This window comes from Nerophis ophidion, linkage group LG06 (genome assembly GCF_033978795.1).
Source record: "Nerophis ophidion isolate RoL-2023_Sa linkage group LG06, RoL_Noph_v1.0, whole genome shotgun sequence".
NCBI lineage: Eukaryota > Metazoa > Chordata > Actinopteri > Syngnathiformes > Syngnathidae > Nerophis > Nerophis ophidion.
The window spans coordinates 52808261-52831913 of record NC_084616.1 but is presented as its reverse complement, the minus strand read 5'-3'; the positions used below and the strand labels follow the sequence as shown (position 1 = coordinate 52831913).

The following is a 23653-nucleotide window of genomic DNA, read 5'->3' as shown; positions in this document are numbered from 1 at the left end:
AATGAGCATATATTAATGCAGTATGAACAAGAATGTTTTAATGTAGACACATAGAATCATCATACTGCTGTGATTATATGTATCAAGTGTTCATTCAAGGCCAAGGCAAAATACCGAGATATATATCGTATATCGCGATATGGCCTAAAAATATCGCGATATTAAAAAAAGGTCATATCGCCCAGCCCTAAGATAAAAGTTATCCATATATTTATAGACAAATATTAAGTTATTTTATTCTTTAATATCAACTTGTCAGCATTTTGTCATGCCTTTATCTCCATTGTTACATTTTGATAGAGAGAGGGTTTTTTTTTGTTAAGTTTAGAGAGTGATGTCGGTTTTTGATACAGTGACGTCTAAGGGGTCGAAGGTCACGGTCATTCAATGTTGGTTTATAGCCATGCCGCTTACATGGAGTGATTTCTCCAGATTCTCTGAACCTTTTGATGTTATTATGGACCGTAGATGTTGAAATCCCTAAATTTCTTGCAAATGCACTTTGAGAAACGTTCTTAAACTGTTTGACTATTTGCTCATGCAGTTGTGGACAAAGGAGTGTACCTCGCCCCATCCTTTCTTGTGAAAGACTAAGCATTTTGTGGGAAGCTGTTTTTGTACCCAATCATGGCACCCACCTGTTCCCAATTACCCTGCACACCTGTGGGATGTTCCAAAAAAGTGTTTGATGAGCATTCCTCAACTTTATCAGTATTCATTGCCACCTTTCCCAACTTCTTTGTCACGTGTTGCTGGCATCAAATTCGAAAGTTAATGATTTGCAAAAAAAAAATGTTTATCAGTTTGAACATCAAATATGTTGTCTTTGTAGCATATTCAACTGAATATGGGTTGAAAATGATTTGCAAATCATTGTCTTCCGTTTATATTTACATCTAACAAAATTTCCCAACTCATATGGAAACGGGGTTTGTATGTACATGTAGATGGTGTATCGCAGTGGTTCTCAACCTTTTTTCAGTGATGTACCCCCTGTGAAAAATTTTTAACTAAAGTACCCCCTAATCAGAGCACAGCATTTTTGGTTGAAAATAAGGGATAAAGAAGTAAAATACAGCACTATGTCATCAGTTTCTTTATATTCAATTGTATAACAGTGCAAAATGTTGCTCATTTGTAGTGGTCTTTCTTGAACTATTTGGAAATAAGATATAAAAATACCAAAAAACTTGTTGAAAAATAAACAAGTGATGCAATTATAAATAAAGATTTCTACACATAGAAGTAATCATCAACTTAAAATGCCCTGTCTGGGGATTGTAATAGAGATCCATTTGGATTCATGAACTTAATTCTAAACATTTCTTCACAAAATAAATAAATATTTTACATCAATATTTATGGAACATGTCCACAAAAAATCTAGCTGTCAACACTGAATATTGCATTGTTGATTCTCTTTTCAGTTTATGAACTTACATTCATATTTTGTTGAAGTATTATGCAATAAATATATTTATAAAGGATTTTTGAATTGTTGCTATTTTTAGAATATTTTTAAAAAATCTCACGTACCCTTTGGCATACCTTCAAGTACCCCCAGGGGTACACGTACCCCATTTGAGAACCACTGGTGTATCGGGACAGCTTCATTAAGAGTGTGAGCAGATATATGTAGTGTAGTAATTAACAATACACAGTAAAACATTACCAAAATTATGTGTCACATGAATGATTTTTGAAGTAAAACCTAAGTGACATAAGAAAATAATGTAAAAAAAAACCTGGTGTTTACTTTTTGATATGAAAATAAAATACAAAGCAGTTTGGCTAATGAAGATGAAGTCTAATAAACATGCTTTGTTCTTCTCCAACGCCTCCCTTGTGTTTCAGTACAACAGTTTGGCCCAAAAAAAAAAACCTGGAGTGATACCTCTCATATCGAATAAATAATGTTCACCACCTGCGTTCAATTCGATGAGAGGACAAAACATTTTAGCTGGTATTGATGTTATTTAAACACTGATACAGTTTGCAGTTAAATAAAGGAAGCGTGAACATCCCAGTAAACAAAGTAAAGAATTTATAAACAAATTGTGACAACTTCCCGACACGTCGCCTGCTGCAAAACATCAAATAGTTTTCTCCTTCACTGTAAACGTTTAGTGTGGGGACAAGTGCGTCCATCTCCAATATTGTCCACACCTGTCGCCATCTAAACATTGCAGTGATTAAGGTTAAACCAAGAAATATGTCCGCTCTAATGTTACGAGATTTCTATGATGATTTAATATGAGGGTACCATTCTTTTTTGCGACTGTCGACAGTGCAACATGTCAGACAGCACCGAAAGCGTTTATAAAACAATTCACCCCCGAATATTGAATTTTAAGTGCGGTTAATGTTTGGATTAAAAAAAATGAATGAGCAGTTGGATTAAAATTATGGCCATTTATAACTTTTGGAAAACAGCGATAAAATAGTGGCAGCACGACTAATCTGAGCACCCACCTGATGTGATGGCATAAAGACGCTCTAGCCAGCAATGACTGAGCTAGGGATGCTAATGCTAGAAGACCTAACAACTCACAAGCCAAAGACATTGATTTCAAAGACTTTCAGCCCCATTTTTGCCAAAACTCTGCAGGGTAATCAAACCAACTACTAGTACCAGTTTCTAATTGGACCGTGAAGGTTCTGGACTAATGATACTGCTTCCGGTATTTTTTTTATCTAGCTTATAGTCGTAATTATGACGCGCTGTTACATTTGGTTCAGCTGCCGCTGCATACACATGAAATCAGCCTATAATAATTACAAATAAGAAGCAACATCACACAAATGTTTGAAAAATAATTAATCCTCAAAATTCTCTCAAAGTAACACAGTTTCAGGTGAACGCCACTTAAAGGGGAAATGCACTTTTTTTGGAATGTTGCCTATCGTTCACAATCACTATGAAAGACATGCCGACGGATACATTTTTTTAATGCATTGGAAATAGTAAAAGTATTTGAGCTTCTACACTGAAGCTAATGTTTATTTTACGTGATGGGACTTTTTGCACTCTTGCATTTGTGTTACTGTGGTCCTATAACACCTCTATTTTAATATAAAATAATTATCCTCATTTTCAAAGCTATCCATAACCTTCCCGTTATATCTTTCTGACCTGATCCATGTCACCAGACCCTCATGTTCCCTAAGATTCGCGTCATCCGTCCATCTCACTGTCGTCTTATATAGACTGTCCACAATGGCGGCCTGAGCCTTCAGTCGCTCAGTCCCTCATCTTTGGAATTCACTACCATCAGACCTTTGCAATATGGACTCAATTTCCCTCTTCAAATCAAGACTCAAAACCCACCTATTCCTGACTGCTTAGTCACTGTAAATTGTATCTTTGTTTTTATCCAATTGATTTTATTGTTTTGTGTCCTTGAGTTTATAAAAAGATGCCATAAATAAAATAGGTTAATATTTTTGTTATAGAATACAGAAAAAACAAAAACGGCAGCTCTGCTAGGCCATAATAACACACGTGTTTTTTTGTGTTGCGAGAGAGAGATCAAAAAACTTTAACTGAATTCAGTTTACTTTTATTGCAGGGACACGCGAAGAGGATAGAGTATATTGTGTGCCACACAAGAAGCTGCAGTACAGCAATGCACAGTTGTGCAATATTTGTATACCTGAATATAGTGTGCGTGCCTGTGTGTGTGGTGGGAAGCTGCTTAGTAATACATAATACAAAATGTTAGTGTTACGATCATACCTTGATAAAGATGTTTGTAACTTACGATATTTAAACCTGAATAATTATTTTGATAATCTGTCCATTACGTTGTGTACTTTGTATAGCTGCATTTCATCGATCACAGTTGACGTTAAGGAATACATAATATTTCATCCTGTCTGTGTGGCTGGGGATACAAATTCAGGGAGCTATTTATAAGCTTTATAATGGATGCAACTGCATTTTCTGTTTTTGTTTACTTGTTTGTTTTTTAAACAAAGATGTTTCAGGCATTTAAACGAAGTGTTGGAGATTGTACTTTTATTGTAAATGTTGATGCCGATATGTCACTAACTATAAATTAGTATCAGCTCCAAATATCGGTTATCGGCCTATTTCACTACTATTAATCTGTATCGGCCCTGAAAAATCAATACCGGTCAAGCTCAACTACCGAGCACTGCTGTAGCTAGTTTTCGAGCGAATTTAGCATTTAAGAACAAAAATTATGTTTGGAATTATTTCATGGGTTAACAAAACAAACCGCCATAACACAGACCAAGGACCATCTGTACTGATAATTTTTTTCACCTGCAGATAATACAATGCAAACCAAACCACAACTTCAGGGAAAACTTTGAAAACAAAATGTGACACTACCTTTTGTGCGTCCTCGTGGTTGACAAAATTCACAAAGCCGAAACCACGTGAACAACCTTTCTCATCCTTCATCACACGCACACTGAGGGTCCTCCCTGAGAGCAAGAACAACCAATCGCATTTACCCTTCTAACACTTCAGAGCTAAAGCAACATACATGTTCCTACCAAATGCAGCAAATACATCTTTTAGATTGTCATCTGTGTAGTCTTCACCAAAGTTTTTAATGTAAACATTGGTAAATTTCATAGCTTTGGTGCCATACTCCAGCTCTCGGTCCTTGCGGGACTTGAAATGGCCAACAAAACTGTAGAGATGGTAAGTAAGTAAAGTAAGTAGGTACAAGAAAGCAATGTCATTGTCCTCATTGAATAAATAAGTATTTTACAGCGAGGTGGCTCATAAACTTGAATCCAGTTTCCGCAGTCACATCACTGCCTTTGTGTCGTTGAGCAAGACACTTCACCCACACTGGTATGAGGGACTACAGTTGTAAATGAGTAACTATGCAATAACCTGGCTCATTTACAGTCTGTACAGCGAATACTTCATTAATGTGCATTGACCTGAATAAATAAAGCCAAAGAGAGAGACAAAGAGTGATCATAATCAATGTTTTGTTTAATGTCTTTCACTGAGAATGACAACACTGTCTAATGCTTGGTACTTCTTTACGCTTGCACCCAAAAACTACTAACGTCTTAAGGAGACCCTAAATCTGTGGCGCGACTGCCGAAGAAAACTGGTCATAGTGATGTAAGGCCCAAATCCAATATACCCACTACCATTAGCCCTAACCCACTACTCTTCGAAATGAAGCAAAAAGGGGTAGAACTTTGCAATCTTCCCAAAGAATTGGGACACCACTTCCGACGTCACTGCATAGTTTACCTTCGGGCACCTAAACAACTACGTTGTTTGCACATACGTCCCGCCCTGTAGTTTAGCGCCAAAATGTATATCATTATGGATTTCAATACTTTAACAGTTTTCATAATAAATGACAACACAAACAATTTAATTATTTGCTTCATTTTAACAGGAAAAATTATGATTTAACATGTTTCTTCCATCCATCCATCCATTTTCTACGGCTTGTCCCGTTCGGAGTCGCGGAGGGTGCTGGAGCCTATCTCAGCTGCATTCGGGCAGAAGGCGGGTTACACCCAGGGCCAACACAGATAGACTGACAACATTCACACTCACATTCACACACTAGGGACCATTTTGTGTTGCCAATCAACCCATCCCCAGGTGCATGTCTTTGGAGGTGGGAGGAAGCCGGAGTACCCGGAGGGAACCCACGCAGTCACAGGGAGAACATGCAAACTCCACACAGAAAGATCCCGAGCTCGGGATTGAACCGAGGACAATAAAGGACCTTCATATTGTGAGGCACATGCACTATTGATTGATTGATTGATTCTTTTATTAGTAGATTGCAAAGTTCAGTACATATTCCGTACAATTGACCACTAAATGGTAACAACTGAAGAAGTTTTTCAACTTGTTTAAGTCGGGGTCCACGTTAATCAATTCATGGTAACCCCTGCTCCATCGTGCGCCCACAACATATGTTTCTTATTGCACCAAAAGAACATTAGAATTAAAATTAAAATATGCATTAAACACATGGGCTTTTCCTATTGCACTCAAACAACAGTTTACAATTATTTTACATATTAAATAAAGCCTGCCATAATATAGAATTAGGTTAGAATAGAATAGAAAACTTTGACATTGTATTACAAAACCTAAAACCAGTGAAGTTGGCATGTTGTGTAAATCGTAAATAAAACCAAAATACATTGATTTGCAAATCTTTTTCAACTTATATTCAATTTAATACACCGCAAAGACAATGTACTTAATGTTTCAACTGAGAAACTTTTTTTTTTCCCCAAATAATCAGTAACAATAAACAGATAAGGGATTTTTCAGAATTATCCTAGTAAATGTGTCTAATAACATCTGAATCGCTCCCACTGCCCTCACCTTTTTTTTTTTTGTATTCCTTCGCTCTCACTATCCTCATCCACGAATCTTTCATCTTCGCTCAAACAAATGGGGAAATTGTCGCTTTCTCAGTCCGAATCGCTCTAGCTGCTGGTGGCTGTGATTGTAAACAATGTGAGGATGTGAGGAGCTCTACAACCAGTGACGTCACGCACACATCGTCTGCTACTTCCGGTACAGGCAAGGCTTTTTTATTAGCGACCAAAAGTTGCGAACTTTACCGTCGATGTTGTCTACTAAATCTTTTCAGCAAAAATATGGCAATATCGCGAAATGATCAAGTATGACACATAGAATGGACCTGCTATCCCCGTTTAAATAGAAACATCTCATTTCAGTAGGCCTTTAAACTTGAACTTACAGATGTAGCAACCAACTCTCGTTACGGACAATGGTTTTCTGAAGTGTTCCTGAGCCCATGTGAAAATATCCTTTACACACTGATGACGCTTTTTGATGCAGTACCGCCTGAGGGATCGAAGGTCACGGGCATTCGATGTTGGTTTTCGGCCTGGCAGCTTACGTGCAGTGATTTCTCCAGATTCTCTGGACCTTTTGATGATATTACGGACCGTAGATAGTGAAATCCCTAAATTCCTTGCAATAGCTTGTTGAGAAATGTTGTTCTTGAACTGTTCGACAATTTGTTCACAAAGTAGGGACTCTTGCCCCATCCTTGTTTGTGGATGACTGAGCATTTCATGGAAGCACCCCCCTGTTACCAATTAGCCTGTTCATCTGTGGGATGTTCCAAATAAGTGTTTGATGAGCATTTCTCAACTTCCGCTGTCTTTTTTGCCACTTGTGCCAGCTTTTTTGAAACATGTTGAAGGCATCAAATTCTAAATGAGGTAATATTTGCAAAAAATTAAGTTTACTCGTTCGGACGTTAAGTATCTTGTCTTTGCAGTAAGAATGTAAGTTTAAAATGATTTGCAAATCATTGTATCCTGTTATTATTTACGATTTTCACAAGGTGCCAACTTCACTGCTTTTGGATTTTGTAAATGCCTCATGATTTATGGTTGCCAATTTGAGCTCTGCTTTAAAAGGCCTACTGAAATGAGATTTTCTTATTTAAACGGGGATAGCATAGGGTGAGAAGCTCTGCCATCCGGGAGGAACTCCTTCACATCGAGAGGAGCCAGAGAAGGTGGTTCGGGCATCTGGTCAGGATGCCACCCGAACGCCTCCCTAGGGAGGTGTTTAGGGCATGTCCAACCGGTAGGAGGCCACGAGGAAGACCCAGGACACGTTAGGAAGACTAAACGAAGTGGCTGGGGAGAGGGAAGTCTGGGTTTCCCTGCTTAGGCTGTTGTCCCCGCGACCCGACCTCGGATAAGCGGAAGAAGATGGATGGATGGATGGATGAATGGATAGCAGGTCCATTCTATGTGTCATACATGATAATTTCGCGATATTGCCATATTTTTGCTGAAAAGATTTAGTCGAGAACATCCACGATAAAGTTCGCAACTTTTGGTCATTAATAAAAAAGCCTTGCCTTTCCCGTAAGTCGCAGACAATGTGCGCGTGACGTCACCGGTGTGAGGACTCCACACATAAGCCACCAGCAGTAAGAGCAATTCGGACCGAGAAAGCGACAATTTCCCCATTAATTTGAGCAACGATGAAAGATTAGTGGATGAGGATATTGATAGTGAAGGACTAGAAAAAAAAAAATATATATATATTTTTTTAAATAAATACAATGAAACAGGCGAGGGCAAGCGAGAGCGATTCAGATGTTTTTAGACACATTTACTAGGATAATTCTGGAAAATTTCTTATCTGCTATTGTGTTGCTAGTGTTTTAGTGAGATTAAATAGTACCTGAAGTCAGAGGGGTGTGTGGCCACGGGTGTCTTGACGCCAGAGTCTCTGAGGGAAGTCACGCAGCTGCATGGACGGTGCAAGCTCCGCTGATCTCTGGTAAGAGGCTACTTTATACCACAATTTTCTCACCGAAAACTGCCGGTAGACATGTAGTCGGGATCCATGTTCACTTGACCGCTGTGATCCATAGTAAAGCTTCATCTCCGGGAATTTTAAACACGGAAACACCAGCTGTGTTTGTGTGGCTAAAGGCTGAAGCTTCCCACCTCCATCTTTCTACTTTGACTTCTTCATTATTAATTGAACAAATTGCAAAAGATTCAGCAACACAGATGTCCAGAATACTGTGTAATTATGGGATTAAAGCAGACTACTTATAGCTTGGATCGGGCTAGAAAATAATGACCGCTACAACCTGAGACGTCAAACGCACGTGTCATCCTACCGCGATGTTTTCAACACGACACTTCGTGGGAATTTTAAAATTGCAATTTAGTAAACTAAAAAGGCCTCATTGGCATGTGTTGCAATGTTAAGATTTCATCATTGATATATAAACTATCAGACTGCGTAGTCGGTAGTAGTGGGTTTCAGTAGGCCTTTAAGACAAATACAATAATTAGTAACACTGAAAACGACTAGAAATACACAGGTAAGACAAGTAGCATGTAAAACACACATTGTTAAAGATAAAACACAAATGAAGAAGTGGGAATTTGTTCCAAAATTCACTCAATTTACTTGCATTATTTTGCTATATTAACCTGACCCGTGTAAAACTCCTTGTGGAGGTCTGAATGCTTTTTTTTTTTAATGTTTAACTAAGTTTGAAGCAATGGCGGTAATGCTGTATTGACACATTTGGCGAGGCATGTTTTAAACCAGCGCTTAGAGCGCAACACTTCCGTGTTTAAAGCGTCACCTTTATTGACAGTTCTGAAGCCCAAAAACCTTCATGTGGTCTTTTACGCACCCTTCTTAAACAGTACACTTGCTGTTATTTTGTCATTATTGCAGTATTATTATTATTGTATGCGCTCGGTGTGTGCGTTTTGACACACAAATGCCCCAAGACTCGGCTCAGCAACGTCACAACCGCACAGCAGCACATGTGGATGAAAAATAACTATGGGTGTTCGCCAAAGGCAGTATAACTTTTTAATTAATTAATACCATGGTGCTTTATAAGTAGCGGTGTACTGTACAACCCTCTAGTCCAATCATTATACAACAAACCCAATAGCAATAGAGTAACGGCTGAGATCGTTTTGGGGTTTTTTTACATTCATAATGCTTTGGTTGATGAACAAACGAAGAACTACATGAAGAAGCCAACATCTACGACTGTTGTCTCTTGTGAAAACTTTGAATGTATGTAACGTTAATGTTTTTACATTTGCAAGCTTTAAAGTTTTAGTATTTAAGTATTATTATATAGTATTTTAGCCTAGCGTTAGCTAGCATGGCTGGTTGGCTAACATTACAAACTAACGTTCCAAACTGTCATGTAATATATTATATAACTTATGTGCATTTTTCTCTAGCCCCACATGAACAAGTCAGCATCTGAAATCCCTCACTCTGAAGGGCTAGATTCACTCTCCCTACTCCTATACGCAAAGAGTCATTGGGACACCACTACCTTCACAGGACAGCGCAAAATGTAGGGATGGGTCTAAAAAGTAGGGTGAGGGGGGTGTATTGGGATTGGGCCTAAAACTGATTATTTTGTCCCGTCTGAGCAAAACAAAGAAAAAATTTCTAAAAGTCAGACGCCATCAGTAGTTTACAAGTTCATTCTGCAGTACTTTTGGCCTCATGTTATCAGGTAAATGACCGTTTCCAAGATATAACTTCTCAATAAAAGGCTTTTTTTACTCACACTTTCCTATCGTTCAGCAGCATTCCGTTCATGGTTTCAATGGCACGGTTTGCGGCTTCCTGAGTCTCAAAGTGAACAAAACCATAGCCTTTCGAACCTTTCTCATCACAAACGACCTACAACAAATACGCTTTAACATTCCGAAATCACCTCCTTACTCAACTTAACACAGGCTGTGCTACCAATCACCACTTACCTTGCAGGACAAAATATTTCCAAAGGCTGAGAAGGTATCATACAATGCCTTGTTGTCAATGGAATCATCCATGTTCTTGATAAAAATGTTGCCCACTCCAGATTTCCTAAGGCCTGGGTCACGTTGAGACCACATTATTCGGATAGGGCGTCCCTTGATGACGTCGTAATTCATTGTATCCAAAGCACACTCCGCTAAAAGACAAGAAAAGGTTTGAGGAAGATGGCATTGCAATGAGTTAAGTTAAAAAATGCTCCGACAGCATTTTATTTGTCACAAAAGCCCACAGAGTAAGTTATACTGTATTTAGTTGGATACCACTTGAAAGGACAAGCTCTATAACACCTTTTTATTTTTGGCTTGTGAAAGAGCTGGGCGATTACATGATCACGATTGATGATCGTGACAAATCTTAAGTCAATTACGATGATTAACTTGAACAAACATGATGGAAATGTCCACAAAAACAGTTAATCAAAGTTGACCTTTTCCCCTATACAACCGGTTGTTAAAGACTGCAAAAATAAACATAAGTGATATGGAGCAACCAAATAAATGTACAAAGTATGAACAAAACAAATGTGTTTAATAATTTGAAAAAGTAAAACCAAAGAGATTATACGAAATACCTAAAAATGAGAGCTTGCTACTGCTGCCTAGCATATTAGCAGTTGCTAATCGAACACCACATCGATATTTTAACTGGAAACTGTACTGTTATTAAATATAAGACAAGTAGCGATGATTAACATTGTATGTACTATAACCTCATCTGTTGCATCACTGCACAAACACTCATGATTGTAAAATAGTTAAGTGTAGTTTTATATTTGCCTAAGTTTATTTTACTGTTGTATAGAAATGTTAAATATATGTATCTTATTCAATTTGCTTTAATTACTCAGTGTGTTAAAATGTTTAATTCATGTGATTAGCTTTTAGTAATTATTATTATTAATAAATTAATTAAAATAATTATTAATGAATTTATTATTAGTTATTATTAATAAAACCCCTTCCCCCCCAAAAAAAAATATCACAATCTTTCAGATCGAGGAGTATGAAAAAATAATTGTGATAATTTTTTTTGTGCCATATCTACATATCCATTCTCTGCGACATTAGATACTTTTGGCTGCAAGGTCACCTTAGGGCCGTGCATTACCGCGTTACCTTAGCTGCAAAGTCCTTACATAGACTATGCCCAGCACCACAATTGGGAAACAGGTCAAATATAGGTGGGACTGCCAGTTCAAATGTTACAATGAGCACTAGTGAAGTACTGGAAAAACTTACCATCTGATCAAGTATATATTTCTAATTTCTAGTCAAAATATTTCAACAAACTTGCTCTCAATTCCCTGAATTTTATTTTTCAGTGAGACATAAGAATTTGTTTTTAGGCAATAGATCTTCTGCGAAAAAAAATACAACCAGTACTTTTGAGCGTCATAAGTCTTATTAGACACAAAACTTCACAATATTAGTAGGTATGGCTATAATTGCTCATTTCAAAATCACCTTTAATTTTTTAAAGTTTAATGTCTTCTTTCAAGAAATCTTACCAAGACAATTTTGACTTGTTCCATTGGCAGTTGTTGCCGCTAATTACAACCAAAAATCCATGCATCCATCCATCCATTTTCTACCGCTTGTCCTATTTGGGGTCACGGGGGTGCTGGTGCCTATCTCAGCTACAATCGGGCGGAAGGCGGTGTACACCCTGGACAAGTCGCCACCTCATCGCTGAGTCAACACAGGTAGACAGACAACATTCACACTCGCATTCACACACTAGGGCCAATTTAGTGTTGCAAATAACTTGTATAAATTGTTTTCTTACTCTTCTTAGGAGCGGCATTATTTCTAGTGATGTAATGTAAGCTGCAATTAAATTACACCACCACACTTAAAATGGGAGCTTATAGACTTCCCTAAACAGATAGATATAAGAAAATGTTTTAAATAGAAATGTAGGTAGACCATGAAAATTATGTAACAAAAGGTTCTTTACCATCAGCTGGTTGCTGGAAGTTTATGTAGGCATATCCCAAGGATCTCCGGGTGATAATATCACGGCAAACACGAATTGACATGATTGGCCCAGCAGGAGAAAATTTCTGGTACAACATGGCTTCTGTAACATCAGGATGCAGGTCCCCAACATACAAAGAGGCGAGGGGATACGTTGGTCCGCTACTGTTCATCTTTGTTGACAGCTTGTTCAAAAAACAAAGAAGTATACAAAAAAGTTGGGGAGAAAAATTAAATCAGAGTTCATTGTATTTTGCCTTAACAGATGGCACGTGAATATTGGTCGAAGACTGTATGTAAATTATATTATAAACTACAAATGCATTGATACTTTTGACTTTGCCAGTAAAATAAAGAATATGCCTGACTAGGGCTGGGCGATATATCGATATACACGATATATCGCAGGTTTGTCTCTGTGCGATATAAAAAATTACTACATCGTAATATTCGAGTATACATTCTCACGCAGTTGCTTTTAGCTGCGGACATTACACTACAGGCTCTTCTCACTCTTTCCTGTCTCTCCTTCTCACAGACAACAAGCGCACCTTCTTACATACGTCACATACTGTCATATTATACGTCACATACGTATACGCCCTCGTGGAGCGGAGAGGTAGCAGACTGGGTAACGTTAGCTGTGATGCTAATGTAGCCGTACGAGTAGTAATACGAGAGAAAGAAGGTGCGGATCTGTTAACAAATGAAGGAAGACTTAATTCCCAATAAAAACCGCAGAGGTTCCATCGTCTGGCGGTGGTTTGGCTTCGAGTGGGAATATGTCGAACAGACAACCCTAATTTGTCAAGTGAGGGGCAAAAGCGTTGCTATAAAAAGTAGCATTACTGCTAATATTTAGCATCATTTGAAAAGTCACTCGCTAGAGAATGAAGATAATTTAATTACGTCCGTAGTAACCTACCACATAGTGAAGGATGAATGCTATATGATTTTCTATTACGCAGCTCATTTTTATTTGACACTTAAAATGTCTTCGACAATCTTGCACTTTCTGTTTTGGAAATGACATGAATGTTTGTGCCATTGATCAATACCTTTAATAAATACACTTTTGGTCAATTGACTTAGTTGTGATTTCCCTCTCTGCATGAAAGTTTAAAAGTAGCATATATTAATGCAGTATGAAGAAGAATGTTGTAATGTAGACACATAGAATCATCATACTGCTGTGATTATATGCATCAAGTGTTCATTCAAGGCCAAGGCAAAATATCGTAATATATGTCGTATATCGCGATATGGCCTAAAAATATCGAGATATTAAAAAAAGGCCATATCGACCAGCTCTATGCCTGACATTGGTTTGAGTTTGAGTTTATTTTGAACATGCATGCATACAACATGATACATCACAATTTCCAGTTTCTCTATTCAACATGTTCGAAAGGGAGTAGGAAAAAGCAAATCTTATTTAATCCTACCCCTTTTACTTTACATAGCAGTTGCTAAAACTTTTGTTCACTTCCTGTTCTCAATTTATTCACAGTATACTCCGTAAGTACAATAAAAAATAAATAAATGATAATTGGTGAAGTAAATGATATTTCATATGGTGAGAAAAGTAAGATTATCTAGAAAACAAATGGATGGATTAAATAAATTCAGAATGCGTATCATGGTTCTTCTTCTTTGTTCTTTGTAAACACTAAGTTTGAATAGTTTCTTGAAGTGGATCATATTAGTACATTTGATTTATTTGCTTAATCCAATCCACAATTTAATTCCACATACTGATATACTGAAGGTCTCAAGTGTTGTACGTGTGTACAAACGTTTTAAATAAAAATTTTCTCTAAGATTATATTTCCCCTCTTTTATTGAGAAGAATTGTTGTATATTCTTGGGTAGCAGGTTATAGTTTGCTTTGTGTATAATTTTAGCTGTTTGCAACTTCACTATGTCGTGGAATTACAGCATTTTCGATTCAATGAATAAAGGGTTTGTATGTTCTCTATATCCAACATTATGTATTATTTTAACTGATCTTTTTTGTAACACCATCAGTGAATGAAGTGTACTTTTGTTGTTATTGTCCCATATTTCTACACAATATCTCAGATATAGTAACACTAGCAAGCAGTAAAGAATATAAAGTGATTTTTGGTCTAGAAGCTTTATTTGTTATTGTATTTTTTACATGAGATTTCCAGTTCAATTTATCATCAATCATTATACCAATAAATGTTGTTTAATTTACTCTTTCAATTTCTATTCCGTCTATTTGTATTTGTCTCTCTTTTACTGTTCCAAAATAGCATTATTTTAGTTTTCCTGAGATTCAAAGATATTCTGTTTTGTCAAACCATCTTTTTAATTGGTTAATTTCTCCTGTTATTTGTATTAGCTTCTGTGTGTTCTCTCCTGAACAAAACACTGTTGTATCATCTGCGAATAATACTAACTTTAAATCTTTTTTAACTTTACCAATGTAATTTATATACAGATTGAACAATTTTGGTGCTAGTATTGATCCTGAGGTACACCACAGGATATATTTAGCGTTGCAGACATGTGTTTGACTAGTTTCACACATATTTTCTTGTTTGTTAAAGAACTTCTAATCCAGTTTAAGACCAGCCCTCTGATGCCATTTCATTCTAGTTTTTTGATTAAAATATTGTGATTAATTGTGTCAAATGCTTTAGTTAGATCTATTGATGGTGGCGAAATAAGTTTATACCAGCTAAAGGCCTACTGAAATGAGATTTTCTTATTTAAACGGGGATAGCAGGTCCATTCTATGTGTTATACTTGATCATTTTGCGATATTGCCATATTTTTGCTGAAAGGATTTAGTAGAGAACATCCACGATAAAGTTCGCAAATGGAGAAAAGCCCTGCCTCTACCGGAAGTCGCAGACGATGACGTCACACGTAAGGAGGCTCCTCAGATATTCACATTGTTTTTAATGGGAGCCTCCAACAAAAAGTGCTATTCGGACCGAGAAAACGACAATTTCCCCATAAATTTGACCGAGGATGAAAGATTCGTGTTTGAGGATATTGATGGCGACGGACTGGTAAAAAAAAAAACGCGATTGCACTCGTGTTTCATTGAGACGGATTCATATGTTTTTTGAGACATTTACTAGGATAATTCTGGGAAATCCCTTATCTTTCTATTGTGTTGCTAGTGTTTTAGTGAGTTTAACAGTACCTGATAGTCGGAAGTGTACGTCTACGGCCGGGTGTTGACGCGCAGTGTCTCGGGGAAGTCGACGGCAGCTGTACGGGAGCCACAAGCTCTGCTGATATCCGGTAATTGGCGACTTTTTAACCACAATTTTCTCACCGAAACCTGCTGGTTGACAAGTGGTCGGGATTCATAGGAAAGTTTCAACTCCGTGAATTTTAAACAAGGAATCACCATGTGTTTGTGTGGCTAAAGGCTAGAGCTTCCCAACTCCATCTTGCTACTTTGACTTCTCCAATATTAATTGAACAAATTGCAAAAGATTCAGCAACACAGTTCTCCAAAATACTGTGTAATTATGCTGTTAAAGCAGACAACATTTAGCTGTGTGTGTGCGTAGCGCTCATACTTCCTAAAAACCTGTGACGTCTTGCGTACACGTTATCATTACACAACGTTTTCAAGACGAAACTCCCGGGAAATTTAAAAATGCAATTTAGTACACTAAAAAGGCCGTATTGGTATGCGTTGCAATGTTAATATTTCATCATTGATATATAAACTATCAGACTGCGTGGTGGGTAGTAGTGTGTTTCAGTAAGCCTTTTAAGTTAATAATAAAGTGGTACGCAAACAATATTTTACGCAAACATAAAATATTGTGATTGTGTCAAATGCTTTAGTTAGATCTTTAGATGGTGGCGAAATAAGTCTATACCAGTTAAGTTAATAATAAAGTGGTACGCAAACATGGTGGTCTAGTGGTATTTTTGACTTTCTGGAGAACTGTGATTCAGATTTCAGTTGGAACATGTCAGTGTGAAGTTTGTCCATGCTTGTTGCAATTGTATGTGCACAATATTTTTTTGTTGTTTTACTTTGAGCTTTATGTAGAAATGTCGCCACTGAAGAGGCAGCCGGTTGCATCAGCTCCTTTTACTGTCTATTATGTCCTCTGTTGTTTCCCACTTGTTTTCATGTGTTTTAGTCTTGTGTGTGTGTACTTTTTGTATCTGCACTGCAACTACATCTTTTCCCCATTGTGGGATGAATCAAGTCGATCCTCTCCCATGTGCTTACCATCCCTGCATGGGTATTTTCTGGGTACTGCAACTTCTTCTCACATCCCAAAATCCTGCATGTTAGGTTATTAAAGACTTGAACTTGTCCAAAGGCGTGAATTTCAATGGTTGTTTGTATATATGTGCCCTGTGAATGACTAGTGCCCTAGCGGCTGTGTAAGCTGCCATTTCACCTAGTCAGTTGGGAAAGGCTCCAGCTCACCCATAACCCTAATGAGTTGTATATAAAATGGAGGAAATATAATACATTGCGTGAAGACAATTTGCTGACTATACAAATATACACATTTTCTGTACATATCCATTGTGATGTTAATTTGCAGTTCCATGGCACAATTAAAGGCCTACTGAAACCCACTACTACCCACCACGCAGTCTGATAGTTTATATATCAATGATGAAATATTAACATTGCAACACATGCCAATACAGCCTTTTTAGTCTACTAAATTGCAATTTTAAATTTCCCGGGAGTTTTTTCTTGAAAACGTCGCGTAATGATGACGTGTACGCTTGACGTCACGGGCTGTTAGGAATATGAGCGCTGCGCACACACACAGCTAAAAGTCATCTGCTTTAACGGCATAATTACACAGTATTTTGGAGATCTGTGTTGGTGAATCCTTTGCAATTTGTTCAATTAATACTGGAGAAGTCAATGTATAAAGATGGAGTTGGGAAGCTTTAGCCACACAAACACACGGTGATTCCTTGTTTAAAATTCACAAAGGTGAAACTTTACTATGGATCAGAGCGGACATGGATCCCAACCGAATGTTAACCAGCAGGTTTCGGTGAGAAAATTGTGGTAAAAAGTCGCTTCTTACCGGATATCAGCTGAGCTTGCCCTGTCGATGAAGCTGCCGTCGACTTCGCTGAGACACTGCGTGTCAACACACCTGTGGACACACCCCTCCGACTATCAGGTACTGTTAAACTCACTAAAACACTAGCAACACAATAGAAAGATAAGGGATTTCCCAGAATTATCCTGGTAAATGTCTCTAAAAACATATGAATCCGTCTCAATGCAATCGCGTTTTTTTTTTGTTTTTGTTTTTTCTAGTCCGTCGCTATCAATATCCTCAAACACAAATCTTTCATCCTCGCTCAAATTAATGGGGAAATTGTCGTTTTCTCGGTCTGAATAGCTGTTTTTGTTGGAGGCTCCCATTAAAATCAATGTGAATATATGAGGAGCCCTCAACATGTGACGTCATCGTCTGCGACTTCCGGTAGAGGCAGGGCTTTTCTCCAGTTGTGAACTTTATCGTGGATGTTCTCTACTAAATCCTTTCAGCAAAAATATGGCAATATCACAAAATGATCAAGTATGACACATAGAATGGACCTGCTATCCCCGTTTAAATAAGAACATCTCATTTCAGAAGGCCTTTAAGAGTGTGTAATATTTCTGCCCAAAAGCAGCTGAGATAGGCTCCAACACCCCCAACAGGCACAAGCGGTAGAAAATGGATGGGGGTGTGTGTGTATATATATATATATATTTTTTTTTTTTTTGTGGCAACAACTAGCAATGTCCCTCTTTTTTGTATATGAAAATAGGTTAAACAAATTAGAAAATGTATTTTGGCACAAGTTTTGCAATAGTTTTAACTTGCATTCATTTGACTGTTTACAACTAAGGCAGCTGAGATGAGTAACGTTCAATGAACAGTAAAAAAAAAACTTTGTATAGTTATTTTTTACAGATAAAGTATAATACTGGCAGGCTGTTTGGATAACAGAATAAATAATGTTACAATGTTTACACGGGATTGGATTAAAAAATGTGATAGTACAAAATATCGCTCGACATTTGCAAACAGCGTCATCACGAGCTAGCAACATTTGCCTACATGTGCATACATTTCCTAATACTTCACAGTAACGTGGTTTTAGGGTGTCTAAATTACCACATAAATAGATGAAATCACAAAGAGTGCTGTTACTTACAGCTTTTAAATAGCCAAAATGCTGAAATGCGTAGGGAAGTTTAGTGTAGAGAAGATGCTTGGCGATCTCGCGATCTCATCTCACAAAGATGTGTTTAATTGCCGCCAAGGAACACCTGCATCATAAATCCGCGCACCGTAACTGGTGGAACACTCCGCCATGGGAAGTAGTCCCCTAACCTGATGGCCTTAAGCTTGCCCTCTGGCGGACATTTTGTGCAAAAACAACATCTTCTTGTGTCTTTATCCACAAAATGACAACAATAGGTTATCTTAAACGAATCTTTATTTCACTGAATGGTCTTTGACACGTTCCTATTTATTACATGTATAGTGAAACTAGAATGGTTTTAAGATACATAACACAAAGCTAGAATTACACCGACCATTGTTTATCTCCAAGTCATCATTGCTTTTTAGACCTATTCTAAAGTTTCACAACCACGTGTGTGCACTGGGTAATAGACTGTTACAGAAGCAAATTTTAGCCATAAGACTTGTCAGTAAAAACAAAGCAAGTAGATACCAGATATACAGACAGGCTTCGTTCCACATTCACTAACTGCATTTTCGTCAAGCATAATGAAACTGACTTTTTTTAATGAACAAAAAACATTATTTCAATTCCTCTGAGCTTTATCAGAACAAACAGGCTGTCAGCTATAACGTGGAATGGTGTTTTCAACTACAATATGTGGAATGTAGTGGTGATAAATGGTATTGTGACACTGAGCTTCTTTGAAAAGATGAAATGGCACCTTCAAATGATTTCGGAATTTTAATTTGTTTCGTCCAAATTCCGCAGTCAACTATTTGGGAACACCAAAATGGATTAAACAGGTTAAGCCAGGCACCAAAATGTTTTTTTTCCCATGGAGAAATCAATCACTTTGAGACAAGAGATTTTTGCAGGCAAGGTTGAAACAATGTGGTCAAACATTTTTGAATAACATCAAAAAGGTTACTATAGGTTACACATACAGCTGATGACAAGTCAAACTACACAGTCAATCTGCACTTTGGAAAAGAAACCCCGTTCTAACAGCTTTGTAATGTGGAATGTCTGAACAATGACACTTGGTAATTTAGGGGATCCCTTTAAAGTTGTGTGAAAACGATGGAGGGGCATTACACTCAGATGTCAGTGTCACAATACAGCCGGCCTCCTTTCTGTATGAGCCCACAGCAGAATTGCAGTAAGTTGGATTCAGGATTGTACGTGTTTCCGAACACACACTGCTTTTGGGTTGTGAAGCAAATGGAACACCCACCGTCACAGTGTTTGCCAGTTTAATTACCATACAATAAAACCATACAATAAAACCTGTAAATACCATGAGGAATCACAATAATAAAAAGTAACAAAAAGAAAGGGGGTGGGTGAAATGCGTCAAACTTTCTGGGACAAAGGAATTAGAATGACGATTAAAATTCACAACACCTCCCCTTCTCCCCCCCCCCCCCCCCATCTCATACACACACACAAACGCGCGCCAACACACACAATATCTTTTACACTCACACTTGCTCACTGCAAAAAGGAGCCGACTTACACACAAAGCTAACAAAAACAAGAAACATGGACCCACTAATCAATACAAGTTTCTACAAAGTGACTGAATGTACTAACAACTGAAAATGACCCTGTCACCTCACAGTGAACTGAGATGGGTAAACTAGTTGGTCAGGAGCAATTCAGGCTGCTTGTCATACAGAAGAGGAAGGGGCTGATGGAGTGGAAGGGGGGATGTATATAAGCTGTCTGTGTTTTAAGATAAGAGTGTAGGTGGATTAACAGTGCAATTCCATTAGTTTTCCCCTTCTCCGGTCTCTCCCTCGTCACCCTGGTTTTCTGATGTCCACAGCTGCAAACGCACAATACAAACAGTTAGGAATCGCCTGTCCAACTCTGAATTAGTGTGAGGGCCGACCAACTCACAGTCAAGTTGTCCCTTAGTAGTTGCATGATCAGGGTGCTGTCTTTGTAGGAATCCTCGTTCAAGGTGTCAAGCTCAGCAATGGCTTCATCAAACGCCTGAAATATAACACAAATCTTACTCTGACCTGATAGGCAAATAGCAAACACCTCACAGGATATAATAACAGAGGTATTATTTAACAATATGTTTATGATTGTGGTTGCTGTTTGCAGTGGAGTAGAGCTGCAGTCTCAAAGCGAGACCTGCTTCTAATATTTTGAATTTCACTGTGAGCAGTTCTACACCGCTGAAAAAAAGTGTTGATAAAGTGTCTATCAAAACTGTGCATTATGACTGTCAAGGCATTCAGTCTTGTCAATTTTTAGAGATGTCCATTATGATCTTTGTTAAAAGATACAGTATTTCCATTCTAGCATTGGATCTCATACTAAAAGTACGACACGTTTACAAAAGCTCATTCCGCACCGTCTTTGCCAGACTGCAAGCCTTTTCCGGGTTGTTTTGGATTTCATAGTAGAAGACGGAGAAGTTGAGGGCCAGGCCAAGCCTGATGGGGTGTGTTGGCTGCATATCGCCCTTGCTAATGTCAAAAGCTTGCTGGTACGCCTGCTGGGAATTGTCCACTGTATCTGGAGGTATAAAATGTCAAGATTCAAATTGACAAATATCTATAGTACAGGTACATACAACAACACCATAATTATATATCCAAAGGCTGTTCCCACTAACCCTTTTTGGTGTCCCCGGATGCAACCTCAGACAGGTATCTGTAGTAATCCCCTTTCATTTTCAGATAAAACACCTTGCCTTCAGAACTAGATGCATTGGCAATGAGGTACTGGTCCAGTAGCCCCTGAAAACAAGCAATTAAGATTAGTGCAGAATTTAGCTTTTTGTAGGTATAAGCAAGACTTTCACAATGTAATACTACTAATGTTTAAACAGTTTTTCAGCTCATCAGTGGGGTAATGACAAAAGTCAGGCAGCCTTACAAGCACATCGTGGCAGATCTCCTGCAGCTCGGATTCAATCTTCTCCCGGTATTCACGTGCCATCTGTTTTTTTTTGTCGTTGCCTTCGATCTTCTGCTCAATGCTGGAGATGACACGCCAGGATGAGCGGCGGGCTCCGACCACATTCTTGTAGGCAACTGAGAGAAGGTTCCGCTCCTCGTTTGACAGCTCCGTACCTTGCTCCGTCACGCTTTTCATGGCTGCGGCCATGTCATCATAGCGCTCAGCCTGCTCGGCAAGCTTTGCATTCTGTACCAGGTCGTTCTTATCCATTTTCTAGACTAGGGGAAATAGAATAAATAGGACACATTGGTTGACATTGGTTTTACCATGAATTGATTAACGTGGACCCTGACTTAAACAAGTTGAAAAACTTATTCGGGTGTTACCATTTAGTGGTCAATTGTACGGAATATGTACTGAACTGTGCAATCTACTAATGAAAGTACCAATCAATCAGACACATTCGATTATTAGGTAGAGATCAACAAAAATAAACTTTAACACAGCTCTTCAAATAAATAATTATTCATGTGTACATATTTGCACATTTGTTGGAAAATCGGCCAAATATACTTTGCAGGAACATTGAGGATGAGCACCGTAAACTTGGGCCCTTGGCAAGTGGGTCATGCATTTTGCTGAGGTTAGCCCCAAGCTAATTATCAGAGCTTTTCAATCCCGGCTCTCCGTGAGCTAAAAAAATGTTTCTAAAAATGATTCACCATAATTATCTCACTGACTTGAAATCTATGTTATAATTAGTATTATAACATTGTTTGAGCACAAATATCCCTGCAGGCATCCAAATCCGTGCTACTACTACAGCTAACGGCGTTAGCGTCATGACACATTTCATTGACAAGTATTGCCGATATCTGACGGATTCGCACTACATCTGCTGATTATACCGCATTCGACAACGTACAACTGAAGCTAGCATGTCTTATTTGAACGCCATACATCAATTATGAGCGATTTCTGCGGCTTGCAGTAAGGTGGCAACTCTTTGCTTGATGTACCAACAACCGGAACGCTCCGTTATCTAGGCCAGAAATTAGGTGGACCTTTTTTTTTTTTTTTTTTTTTTTAAACGCAGTTACGGTCATACCAATTCATTTATGTGGTTCCACGCACACACTATAAAACATCAGAGCGACACTTCCGTTTCAATAGGAGTAGAAAATGTTTTTTTTTATCAGCTTTAGCAGGAGCCGGCCGGGGTGGCCAGCCTGTCAGAACAAAGTCATGGTTTCACGACGACGGCTACATGGCTAGCATGCTAACGCTAGCTAGCCGCACTGTACCGTTATATGATTGATCCTCAAAGGGATTCAATCGGCCGCGACGAAACGCGCCTCGTAACGGGCGTCCGCATACTAAACGGTCATCGCGTTACATTAACCGCGGTCCGCGCTGACGACACTTACAATATTGGCGACTTTTAATCCTGATTATTTCAACTCTCTCTCTAGACGTTAAAGCCTCCGTCCTCCGTCTCGTAGAGCGTATATCTCAGGGCAGTAGCACTTCCGCTGCACGGCCGCTTCTATTTCCTCTTTTCTCGCCACACGATCTCATCTGCCTTATGCCCAGTGACAACGTAAGATGTTTAAGACAGTGGTTCTTAACCTTGTTGGAGCTACTGAACCCCACCAGTTTCATTTGCGCATTCACCGAACCCTTCTTTAGTGAAAAATAAAATGTTTTTTTCTCAATTTAATCTTAATTTATGAATATTAATAGCCTTGGCGTCACCATAGACAGCGATTTTAAACTTGACAAACAAGTCAATGGCGTTTTAAAATCGTGTTTTTATCACCTTCGTCTTTTAGTAAAGGTAAAACCGTTTATATCTTTTAACCTTTTTGAACAAGTCGTGCATGCTTTTATGCACTTTATGCTGGCATTAGCCTCTCCCGGTTGCAGTTAGTCCAGAACGCGGCAGCACGACTTTTAACAGGGGCCAGGACACGCCAACATATAACCCCAATTCTTCAGAGTTTGCACTGGCTCCGTGTTCATTTTAGAATTGATTTTAAAGGCCTACTGAAACCCACTACTACCCACCACGCACTCTGATAGTTTATATATCAATGATGAAATATTAACATTGCAACCCATGCCAATACGGCCTTTTTAGTTTACTAAATTGCAATTTTAAATGTCCCGGGAGTTTTGTTTT

The 23653-nt window shown here is 38.3% G+C and overlaps 2 protein-coding genes across 3 annotated transcripts in view; both read right to left on the bottom strand.

Annotated features, from left to right (window-relative positions):
* The window catches only part of pabpc1l (poly(A) binding protein, cytoplasmic 1-like), a 35222-nt gene extending 16553 nt beyond the window's left edge, over positions 1 to 18669 (bottom strand). For both annotated transcript variants that reach the window (XM_061904201.1, XM_061904199.1), the window contains exons 1-6: positions 18517 to 18669; positions 12302 to 12506; positions 10288 to 10481; positions 10092 to 10207; positions 4525 to 4664; positions 4358 to 4452 (exon numbers count right to left, since the gene is read on the bottom strand). In XM_061904201.1, coding sequence (XP_061760185.1) covers positions 4358 to 4452; positions 4525 to 4664; positions 10092 to 10207; positions 10288 to 10481; positions 12302 to 12494 — 738 coding nt within the window. In that variant the 5' untranslated portion in view covers positions 12495 to 12506; positions 18517 to 18669. The remainder of the gene's footprint in view (positions 1 to 4357; positions 4453 to 4524; positions 4665 to 10091; positions 10208 to 10287; positions 10482 to 12301; positions 12507 to 18516) is intronic.
* A 114-nt stretch (positions 18670 to 18783) lies between these two features.
* LOC133554920 (14-3-3 protein beta/alpha-1) lies at positions 18784 to 23056 on the bottom strand. The gene is made up of 6 exons (XM_061904203.1): positions 22899 to 23056; positions 21448 to 21749; positions 21185 to 21308; positions 20921 to 21084; positions 20455 to 20550; positions 18784 to 20380 (listed from the first exon to the last, which is right to left on the bottom strand). The coding sequence occupies exons 2-6, from the start codon at positions 21739 to 21741 to the stop codon at positions 20324 to 20326; spliced, it is 735 nt and encodes a 244-aa protein (XP_061760187.1). The 5' UTR covers positions 21742 to 21749; positions 22899 to 23056; the 3' UTR covers positions 18784 to 20323.
* Between the last annotated feature and the right edge of the window lie 597 nt (positions 23057 to 23653).